Here is a 12076-nt window from a genome sequence, read left to right as displayed (position 1 = left end):
ACACTCATGACAAGCATTCCACCAATGTTCTTGCTGTTTTTCTCATATCTGATTTTTCCTCAAAGATTTCTGAGTATGCCTTCTCTTAAGTGCACAGCAGAGTCCTAGGCACCCATCAAGGTACTGCAAACTGAGTTCCTTCCAAATCCCCATCACAGACAAACCCCTACGAGGGCTTAATCTGACTCTAGAGTCTGGAGAAGCAGTGAGGCCCAGTTCATTTGCTTTCTCCACCTGGAGGTCTCTCCTGGGCTCTCCCTTCCTAGATAAGTCTTTTTCTAAACCACTCCTCTGTCTGTCTGTGTCCCTTCTACCAGGCATGGGCTGAGAGTGACTTACACACAGCAGAAGGCATCCCTGCCATCTGAAGCTGTTGAGTACAATATCTAAATTAAAAGCAAATCATTTTCTGAAGAGTGATTGCATCATTAAATGACTGTTTAGAGGTCTCCAGCCTGAACACAGTGTCAGAAAAAGCACAGGATTGGAAATGGTATGAGTCTGTGCTGAATGTCAGGTTGTCAGCTTACTCTGCATATCTCAAGCAGTCACTCGGATTTTCTGAAACTCAATGGTCTTACCTATAAATTAGGGATTATATTATAAACACAATGCTTGGGTTTTTTGTTTGTTCGTTTTTGGCAAACTTAAGGTATAAATATTTGATCTCCAATGTCAAATTCCCAGCCTCTCCTTTCCTTATCTTTTTGTGAAAATAAAATAACATCGCTAAGCAGCATCAGAAGCTTAAGTTCTATTAAGAACTGGTTTTTTCTTACATCTTCTTGTGGTGCACACCAGTAATCCCAGTACTCAGAAGAAACAAGAAAGAGATCACAAGTCTGTGGCCAGCCCAGGCTACATAGTGAGAGCCTGTCTCAAGAAACCAAGGACTGGAGATCTAGCTCAGTGGAAGAATATTTGCATATCATGTGAACGGCCCTAGGTTACAATCCCCTGTAGCTCAGAACAAAACTGCTTCTCCAATTTGTTGGCCCCCAGAATAGCCCCACTATATTGAGCTGTAAGAAAGGGGTCTTCCACATCACTGAAAACTGGAATAGATGCCTGGACAGTCAGCACATCACACACCAAATGGATTCTACAGGATAGTGGAAGAAAACCAAACCCAGACCTCACCACCACCACACACGTGCACACATGCTCAAACCCACCCCATCTTCCCTCTACCTGTTGAAGTGATTCCCCTGCACACGGCACACTGTACCTTCTTACTGAAGCTGAGTCCTTTCCCTTCCTTTGATCCACATGGAAGCCCAGCCTGTCACATCACAGGCCACCTGGACGGGAAGAAGAGTTAGAGTGAGAAGCAGACTTCTCTGACCAGAAATGTTTAGAGGAAGGTGAGACTAGGAACAACACACAGCACGGATTACAGCACTTCCTCCAGTTGTGAAATGCCTACTGCTCCACCATTTATACTGCCTGTGTCATTACCCAGCCCCGGGCTCAGATAAGAGCATGCGCACACTGGTGTCAGGGAGAGGAGCATTACAGTAATACATTACCCAATACTCACGTGTTCATAATAAAACTCTACATCTGCATGACACCTTGCTGCTTTCCGGACATTTATCTACATCATCTCTCAGATAACAACCCCATGGGACAAGGCAGGTACTCTTAATCCCCACCAATAAATGAAGGAAGAAGAAAAATGAACTGCTAAAGGTCACTCGGTGCCACAGCTGAGCTTCCACGGCCTTGGTCTTAATCTAGTAACCCAAAGTTCATAGAGTCTGAGGTCAGAAAATCTAGAAATGTGCCTTTCAGATTAAAAGGTTAGTCCTCACGTTCAACAAATTCAACGCTCATTTGCTACCAGGTCTCCAGAACAGAAACCCTTGAATCCTATCAGTTATCAAATTCTACCATCAGTATTTGGAGATGCCTGCCTCCCTCCAACTCAGATCTAATGTGAAAACTCCCAACATGTTCTCTGTTGCCTCTTCACCCTGCTGAGACCATCCCTGAACAGTCCACTCCTGCAAAGGCAGTTCAACATAACCCTAGCTTCATGATTACAACCAGCACTGGACAGGTAATTCAAACTTGACGATTGGATTCTCCATACCAGAAATTTGTATTTGAGATATGGAATATGAGTTGTCTTGCTGGGCACTAGGTCTGTGAGATCATGTCACATTACTGGGAACAGGAAGTAAAAAGTTTAACTAAGCTTGGGGGAGCGGGAGATCCCAGCTGGATCAAGAACAGAGAGGGAGAACAAGGAATAGGAGACCATGGTAAATGAAGACCACATGAGAATAGGAAGAAGCAAAGTGCTAGAGAGGCCCACAGAAATCCACAGATACCCCCACAATAGACTACTGGCAATGGTCGAGAGACAGCCCGAACTGACCTACTCTGGTGATGGGATGGCCAAACACCCTAACTGTCGTGCTAGAAACCCCATCCAATGACTGAGGGATCTGGATGCAGAGATCCATGACTAGGCCCCGGGTGGAGCTCCGGGAGTCTAATTAGCAAGAAAGAAGAGGGTTTATATGAGCGAGAATTGTTGAAACCAAGGTTAGATAAAGCACAGGGACAAATAGCCAAACGAATGGAAACACATGAACTATGAACCAATGGCTGAGGGGTCCCCAACTGGATCAGGCCCTCTGAATGGGTGAGACATTTGATTGGCTTGATCTGTTTGGGAGGCACCAAGGCAGTGGGACCGGGTCCTATGCTCATTGCACAAGTTGGCTGTTTGAAACCTGGGGCTTATGCAGGGTCGCTTGGCTCGGCCTGGGAGGAGGGGACTGAACCTGCCTGGACTGAGTCTACCAGGTTGATCTCAGTCCTCCAGAGAGGCTTTGCCCTGGAGGAGGTGGGAATGGGGTGTAGGCTGAGGGGAAGGGGAGGAGGTGGGAGGGGGGAGAACAAGGGAATCCGTGGCTGATATGTAGAACTGAATTGTATGTAAAATAAAATAAAAAAAAAAAAGAGACAAAAAAAAAGTTTAACTTTTTTTTTTCTTGGTCACCAAGAAAATTGAATATATTCATAGAATAGCAAGAATAAGACAATACAAAAACTCACTGTGATTTGGATATGGTTTGTCCACTAAGGGACGCTATTATGCTGTGAGAGGAAGCCATGGGACCTGTAAGAAGTGGAGCCTATGGGGGATAAGTCACTAGACACATTGCCTTTGAAAAGAAATAGCGCATAGCTTGTGGGACCCTTGTTAGCACTGGTGAGGGCAGATAATAGAAGTGCAGGACTGGATCCTCCTTGGGCTTGCTCTGTCACACTGTGTAACTTTTTGCAAAAGCTCTGGCTATCTTCCAGGATGTGGTGCAGTCAACCCTGCCCCTCCCCCCGCCCCAAGGAGGCCCCCACCCCCGACCTGCACCCCCACCCCCGAAACCCACATCCCGCAACCTGCCCCAAGCTCCCCCACCCCGCACCCCGCATCCAGCCTCCAGCTTCCAGTCCCCAGACAGACCCAGCGCCATACTGATTAGACATTGAGCCTCCAAAACTGTGAGCTAAATTGACCTATTTTTTTAATAACATTAACTTGCCTCGGGTATTTAATTTACCAAATGAAAAGAAACTAGTACAAAAAAGAAAGACAGAGAGGGAGGGAGGGAAGGAGGAAAGAGAGAGAGAGAGAGAGAGAGAGAGAGAGAGAGAGAGAGAGAGAGAGAGAGAGAGAAACAGAGGAAATACCTGCTAGTATTTTTCTAATTTCTGTGAAAGCTGATACATAACCATTTCTTGTGAGACTTTTGTTTCTTCATCTAAACACTACTATGCTCTCATTCTCGTCACCACCCACCCACTCACTCACCCACCAGAGGGTATTTGTGGGTTTCTGAATGTTTCTAAGCCATGTAACTAAAAAGGCCCTGGGGTCCTCCTCTGACAGGCTCCAGTTGTCTCTTCACTCAGAATAAATAAATGTCTCTACTGAAACTTTTTGCTCAGTCCAGTTTATCCTGTGGAACACACATCTCCTCCAGCTGCCTGTGTTTTGCTGGACTTTATAATTATCTATAATTGTGGGACCTCCAAATCTCCACAAAGGCCTATGAATTGTTTGGAATCCCCATAAACACACACACACACACACACACACACACACACACACACACACACATATATGTATATATATATATATATATATATATATATATATATATATATATATATATAAAGTAAAAGGCATGTATCCCAAGAGGTATGTGGCAGCATAATAGGAGGTACATGATACATTCTCATGCTGATTCACTTTTAGATTAAGATCATTGAAGTAGAATGAGTAATCTCAATCAACTTTTGAATCACAAAAAAAAATGGTAGCAAATGTGACTATATGCAAATTTATGAGTGTCCCTTACAATGACCTTTGATAGTTATATTCATTTCCTTCCAGTCTCATACCACGGATGGACACCTAATCCAATGTAAAAGGTACACTAAGTGTCTTAAGTTCACAGAGAGTGTCTAATAACCATGTGTGGACTCTGCCATTGTGTCTTTTTCTCTGTCCAGCCCACTTCCCCCAAGGGCTCCCTCTCCCATGCTGCTCTCTGGGACCCACCATGGGCACCCTGGTTTCTGCTTGAACTCCATGTCAGTCAGACAAAAGAGCATTCAATGAGTGAGTGCTACGCACTGTTCCCTGACCTTTTACCTTACAATCTATAAGAGACATGGGCAGGGCTGGTAACCACCCAGGGTACTACAGATCCATTAGTTTTCTTAAAACCTCCTCCCCTTCAGTTGATGGTTGTGGACCAAAGGGAAACTTGAAAACGGGCCCAAGCTTCCTTTAAAGGGAGTCCTTCTCCACAGGCACTGCCCAGGAAAGTGAGCCTATTTGTGTCCCTAATCACAAGATTCCATGTTGTTATCATTAGTGACTGCACTAGGGATGAGACCCTGATCCAAAGACACACAACTGAGGCCTGTACTGTGGGGCAGCTGCACCACCTTCATCCTGTCTGCACACAAGACCTCGAGATAACTGGGAGAAGGTTAATTAGTCATCGGGAAAAGGGGACAGAAGAAAAGAAAGAAGAACTAAGCAAGAGAGAATCCTTAGCCTCACAGCAAACTAGTACCACTGCGCCCACATCCCTTTGGCAATTATGTGTGATGAAGTCATATGCCGTAAAATGGAAGAACTAAAGGCACCTTTTATCCCTCCTCTTGTCCTTCCTGGTCTCTGACTCATCGTGACAGGCAAATTTAGAAACCAAATTTACCTCCTCATTCCATTTCCTTGTTTGACATGATATAAAAGACAATTAGATTTAGGGCACTCCTTAAATATAGGTTACCTCTTATTTCTCTCCTTCCACAAATATTTGAGTAACAATTCTTCCCCTCTGCTTCTCCTACTCTTTTCCTATAACTCCTATCCACTCTGAATGTTTCAGTCCCAGATTCCATGTCAGATTAGTTAATATCTGCATTCAACTTCCAGCAATAATGACCCAAGCATCATGGCTTAAGGACATGGAGAGTTTTCCTGTATCACACAATGAAAAGCCTGGAAGACAGCCACTGCTGGTCTGGATTTGGCAGCTCTAGGATCTCAGGATGAGAGTTTAACACTTGTCTTTTCTCTTATGGGTGGACTCCAATCACAGTAGCCAAGTTTCCACACAAAAAGAAAGGTATCGAGGGCTTTTTAAGAAATCTCACTTAATTATTCCTTGCATATCATCAGCTATTGTTATATGGAAGGAAAGAAATGCAGCTCTTATTTTTAATTGGGCAAGTTCACATATCCAATGAACAAAGGGACTGTTGGTGATGAAGTAGAGAGCTAATGTCACACAGGCAATTGGCCCTATTTACTGCACCCAGAATGGTAAATCCATGTGTGGACTCTGCCTGGGCTTACCATGTGCTCCAACTCTAATTGCTGCTGATTTCTGCCTCTGCACTCTTTGGAAACTACTTCTGTTTGGACAAGAATAAAACTCATACTACATTCCCTTCATTCTTACATTCCTCACATGAGAGAAGGCATCCATAGAGCTTCTTAGGACCCTGGGAACACAAAATATGCAAAAGCAATCAAAATCCTTTCATCTCTAGTTCAAAATCTATCTATCTATCTATCTATCTATCTATCTATCTATCTATCTATCTATTTCTGAGACAGAGTCTCACTGTACAGCTCTGGCTGGCCTAGAACACACTATGTAGACCAAGCTGGCCTGCAACTCACGGATATCTGTCTGCCTCTGCCTTTTGAAAGCTGAAATTAAAGGCATGCACCACCACACCCAGGCAAAATGATTTTTATAATTATTATATTTATTTTGTGTGTGTGTGTGTGTGTGTGTGTGTGTGTGTGTGTGTGTGCCTGTATGAATGAATGTCACCTGTGTGTGACCCCACAGAGTCCTGAAAAGGGATCTGGATCCCTTGGGGCTGGAGTGACAGGTGGCTGTGAGCAACTTGACAGGAATGCTGGGAAACAAACTCAGGTGCTTCGGAAGGATAAGCAGTAGACTTACACACTAAATGATCTCTCTAGCTCCTTTGAATTTCATCTTTGTGCAGCATTCAAGTAAACAGTAACCAATTCCCACTGCTAAGAAGACGACATGGAGCCTGAAGAAAGGTCCAGTGTGCCAGTTGTGTGCCAGTTCCTGTGGAGTGTGTGCTCATGGCTGAGCTCCTGGCAAAGCTCCTTTCCCCTCATGTCTTCGTGCATTTCAGATGTGAGTGTGCATCAGAATCTCCCAAATGGCTTCCCAAACCTAGACTGTGAGTTCTACCTTGAGGTTTCTGATTCTGGAAGTCAACGTGGAGACTAACAAGTTGCATTTCTCAGAAATCAGTGATATTTTCTCCCTGGTGGAGAACTTTGACAACCATAAGCTTTGTAAGATACAGTAAATCCATATTTCTAGCGATCATGTGAATGAATTGCCACCTTGCAGCCAAAAGAGCCTACTGAAGCTCACTTTCTTTACAACGAAGCAGAAGCCCACAGGGCTGAAACAGAGAACAAATTCCATGCCCTCCAGAAATCTGCCTATATTTTGGTGGCCATGGTTTTGCTGCATTCAAGTTCCTTGCTCAGTTCTCACTGAAGTTGGGTGCTCTTCTAGATGGCTACACAAGGGGTTAGAAAAGGCTTTCAGCCTCCATCCTCTGACTAGAGGGAATGCTTGAATCACAGGAGTGAATGTGGAGATTCAAACAAGGCCTCCATACTACACCTGTAAGAAAAAACCTTAGTCAAATCATTACTTTTATTTTTAATTGAATGGCTCAACAAAGGAACAAAAAAACTAATTTTGTGTCATGCACAATTAGGAGCAAAGAAAGAGTAACTTGGAGGTTCTGCCTTTCAAGATGCACAACTGTAAACACGTACACTTCGCTGTCTCTCATCTCATCTGACAGGACAAGTGGCAAGCTACTTTTGGGGATTGTGGAAGCTACATACTACATAAAAGCATCACGCCTTTACTCCCAGCACTCAGGAGACAGAGGCAAGAAGATCTCTGAGTTTGAGATCAGCCCGGTTCACACAGTGAGCTCCAGGTCAGTTAGGGATGCATAGTGAGACTCTGTCTCAAAAACAAAAACAAAAATTGTCCCTCTTCAGTTCCTAACAAAAATCTGAATTCATCTTCGGTGGAGAAGCATGAGAACACAGAAGATACAGGAGGTCTAGAGAGGACAATGGAAAAAGACCTCGTCCCGGATCCATCTGCAGGAAATCTGCAGAATCTTCAATGTCTTGATTTACCAGTACCAATGCTAACCGGGTATGGAGGCAGACACACTGTCTCAGCAGGTCTAGGGAGATTCTCCTACTGTTTTCCTTAGCCATAAGAATGGCCTCTTGAAGAGACATGAACCTACCCAGATTCAGTTTTTCCAACTCTCTTGAGAATGGAATTGAATTATCTCTCTCCTTCCTCTACCGTGCTGGGCTGTTTCCCAAGAGCTGCTTTGCCACCTCCACAGCCCCACAATCCACACCTGAATCCCTCCAAATGTATTACACACATTCAAATTGGACCGAGAGTGGAAAGAATGCTGCCAGGCATCCTCATCCTATCGATGCAAGGGCATAAGGGCATCCTTCTCACCCTGTGATCATATTCACACACCTAGCGAAAGAACACCAATGGTGAAATCCTAGCTCCTCACTTTTGAGTTTGGTACCTTTCTGAAGTCATTTGACCTTTCTGGAGCCTTTACTGTCTCATTAGCAAATTAGAAGTAGAACTACACTCTTTGCAGGGAAAATTTGAGATTAAAGGAAATTGAATGTACCATAACACATGAATTGGAGCCTAAAATTTCAGTTACATAAAATACAGGAACCAGTCATTGCTGGATTAAATTAAAAGGCAGGACCAGCAAGCTGGGAATTCCAGAAATCACAGTGGTCTGGCGCCACCTAGTGGTCATCATCAACCAATGCTAGAGGGGCTTTCGGCCTGGCTCCCTGCAATAGGGAACTTCCAGGCAAGTGGCAGGATTAAGGACTCTTCTTTTCTCAGTCCTTTTTATTTGATTATTTCCGGGATATAGTGATAAGAACAGAAGATGGGAATTAACTAGTCGTTTTAGGGGCAGGTAACTAGAAACTGAACAGTTGTCCTTGGCCAAAAGCAGGAAATACCCTTGTTTCTCTGGGCAGGAATGCTAGAGGGGACTTTGGTTTATCGTTTCCTAAATGAGCCCCGTCCTTGGCAGCAGTACAGGACCATGTGACTGAGGCTCCAATCCAGACACTGACCCCTTCTAGTGAATGGCTTTAGAACTAGGACTTGGTTTTCATGGTGGGAAAGATAATATTTATTTCCCAGTTTCAGCCATCTCCTAAATGATATTAGGGTTACCTCTTCAGAGTGAAAAATGTTAAACAGACTTGATCAGGATTCTGTTGAGGCTACTAAGGGAAATCTGTCTCCTCCTGGTCAAAATAATGGAATCTACCTCTGGTCAAAACTACCCAAAACATGAGTTAATTCAGCTAGACTCCCTAGGAAGGCTGGTTGACCTTAAGTGATTCTAAAGAGACTGGGGGTGGCGGGGGATGGCTATTTCCTTACTGAGATCATATGCTTTTCCTTCTCCTCCTCACTCGGTTTCAGCAGCTCATAGAGCTAGGACCATGTAGCTGGGTTACATGACTGATTTTTCTTAGAAAACAGCAACCTTTTTCTTCTTTTCTTCTCTCTCTTTCATATCTTTTCTTTCTCTTTTCTCTTTTTCTTGGATACTGGCTGTGGCCTGGGCGTGCTTTCCTGGACACTCTGGGCTTGTTTAGTCTTTTTCATATGAAGCTGTTCTACCACATGGTAACAGAGGGCCTGGTTTTCTCTTTGACCCTTCCCCATCTTCCTCAAAGGAGCAGCTGCCTGCTCTGGGGTTTTTCTTTTAAACTAATAAAATTGTCCTTAAGCCTCCTTCTGAGTCCATTCTTAACTCTCTTATTAAGGAGGCTAAGAATGCCAAGAGGGGACCCCATTTTCCCCCAGTAACCTGGTACCCCAGGTGGGGCTCTCTAAATGTCCCTGTAGCACACATGCAAGAACTCATCCCCCATATTCACACTTGCTGAGAAGTCTCCCATCCTTTCCCATGAGTGCAACACAAACTGTATTACTATCTGCCTGACCCTGGGAGGATGGCTGAAGCTGATCTTCATATATGAACAGGGACAAGTGGGGAAGAGAACCCATCACTGACCATTTTATATTTTAATTCACAAAGAAATCAAAGAAGCCATCATAGCCTGAACTGTCCCCTCCAATCTCACCTCTTGCTACAGGCCACCCTGGCTGCCTCTGTTTATAAAATCACCTCTTTTTCTCTATACTCTTTGGAGTGCTGGTCTCTGCTTTTTGTGCTCGCCACCCTTTCACCTGCAGGACGTCACCACCCAGTCCATTTCCTGCCAGTGTTCTAACCTGTTAACATCAGCTGCGTTTACAGTCTGTAGTCATTCGATGGTATTTTCCGTCTAAGTAAAATGACCCCTTCCAGTAAGAAATATGCCCTGTTTACATAAGAACAGCAGCTTCCGTATAGTCCCCAGGTGGCTTATTTTCTCTGACCTTTACTGAGACTTTCCTGCACTCTCTTCACCTCTGCCCTGCTGCTTTAAGCCTACAGAGACTGAACCTGCTGTACATTGTACGGGGTGAGGATTAAGAATTCTCAGGTAGGACCTTTCAGCTAGTCATAGTAAAGCATACTTATGTTAGGTCAGGCCTGAGATGTGACAGGAGAAATGCAAATGTGAAGAGACCCCATTTCAAAGCCTAGTTCACTAAGAACACCTGTTTTGCCTGCAGGCAGTGTCCCTGAACCCTATAAACAAATCCTTCTCTCCTCTGTGCTCACAGGTCTGTGCTGGCATGTAAAACCAGACCCTCCTGGCTGGGAAACTGCAACTCAATCCTGTTTACATCCCCGTTGCTGCACTGTGGCTTCTAGAGGGGCTGCTGGGTAGGTACACCTGGCTTTATTAAAGTTTTGCATCATCCAAGAGGTAGAACCACCATTGCTCCATCCTTATCATAAACTCTCATGTGTACCCAAGAGATCCTTTAAAGCGACAGTATCCCCCCAAGTTTCCGATTGGGGCTTTTTGTGTGCCTCCCAAAAGCTGGGCAAGATTTGGATTCCTTGCCAAGGAAAGATCTTGGTTCAAGAGACACTCTTTCCTGTTCTAGTGGGTGAAATCAGAGTTTTGGGTTAGTTAATCAGAGAAGGGGCATCATGTTGACTCTGGCTCCCGTCTTAACTGTGTCCTATGAAGCCAAGATTTCATTTCTGCTCATTTCCGTCCTGGAGTTTGCAGTGGGGATCCTGGTCAATGCGTTCATTGCCTTGGTGAACTTCTGGGACATGGTGAAGGGGCGGCCGTTGAACAACTGTGACATTGTGCTGCTGTGCCTCAGCATCACGCGGCTCTTCCTGCAGGGGTTGCTGCTTCTGGATGCCATTCAGCTCACCTGCTTCCAGCAGATGAAAGACCCACTGAGCCACAACTACCAAGCCATCCTCACTCTCTGGATGATCGCAAACCAAGTGAGCCTGTGGTTTGCCGCCTGCCTCAGTCTCCTCTACTGCTCCAGGATCGTCCGTTTCTCCCACACCTCCCTGCTCCACTTAGCAAGCTGGGTCTCCAGGAGATTTTGCCAGGTGCTTCTAGGTGCTCTTCTTTTCTCCTGCATCTGCACCGTCCTCTGTTTGTGGGACTTTTTCAGCAGATCCCACTTCATGGGCACATCTGTGTTACCTGTGAATAACACAGAATTCAGTTCCCAAATGGCAAAACTCAATTTCTTTTATTCATTTATCTTCTGCAATGTGGGGTCTATCCCCCCTTCTCTAGCTTTCCTGGCTTCCTCCGGAGTGCTGTTTATCTCCCTGGGCAGTCACATGAGGGCCATGAAGTCCCGAATCAGAGACTCTCGTGACCCCAGCCTTGAGGCCCACATCAGAGCCATCATATTTCTGGTTTCTTTTCTTTGTTTCTATGTGCTGTCATTCTTTGCCGCCTTGGTCTCAATGCCTTTACTAGTGCTGTGGCACAATAAGGGAGGAGTGATGGTTTGTATAGGGATGATGGCGGCTTGCCCTTCTGGACACGCAGCTATCCTCATAGCAGGCAATGCCAAGCTGAGGAGGGCCATAGAGACCATGCTATTCTGGTTTCAAAGCAGCCAGAAGGTGAGAAAAGACCAAAAGATGCTTCCCGGGACACTCTGATAGGTCGTGAAACAGGCTCCTCACAGATACACCTCTAATGCTTCATGACGTTTTACAGTTTCCTTCATAATCCAGAACTGGAATTCTTTCTACTTGACCTAAATAGACTCTATAATAGTAGAATAAATTAACTGAAACTCTGTGATCTAAGCAAATATAACAGTGTTGGCTCCTTAGACATGTCTAGTACAATGAACAACAACAAAAAAAATCGAGGGGTTCACCGTAAACCCTTTCTGCACTGAAGCTCATTGTTGACTACCATGTGCCCTGAGAAGCCTCTCCTTCTAAAAGAACAGAAAGCCTTAACATATTAATGCACTTGCTA

The 12076-nt window shown here is 44.8% G+C and overlaps 1 protein-coding gene across 1 annotated transcript; it reads left to right on the top strand.

Annotated features, from left to right (window-relative positions):
- The first annotated feature begins 10752 nt into the window (after positions 1-10752).
- On the top strand, positions 10753-11748 carry Tas2r38 (taste 2 receptor member 38). The gene has a single exon (XM_052719752.1). The coding sequence runs from the start codon at positions 10753-10755 to the stop codon at positions 11746-11748; it is 996 nt and encodes a 331-aa protein (XP_052575712.1).
- Positions 11749-12076: the final 328 nt, after the last annotated feature.

Source organism: Peromyscus californicus, unplaced genomic scaffold (genome assembly GCF_007827085.1).
Source record: "Peromyscus californicus insignis strain IS unplaced genomic scaffold, ASM782708v3 Scaffold_6__1_contigs__length_162567912, whole genome shotgun sequence".
Lineage (NCBI taxonomy): Eukaryota > Metazoa > Chordata > Mammalia > Rodentia > Cricetidae > Peromyscus > Peromyscus californicus.
The sequence above is the reverse complement of the archived record's forward strand: the minus strand, read 5'-3'. Positions and strand labels throughout refer to the sequence as shown.

Bases quoted from the DNA above. Each gene is read 5' to 3' on its own strand.
- Tas2r38 (XM_052719752.1), top strand. From the start codon at position 10,753: ATGTTGACTCTGGCTCCCGTCTTAACTGTGTCCTATGAAGCCAAGATT.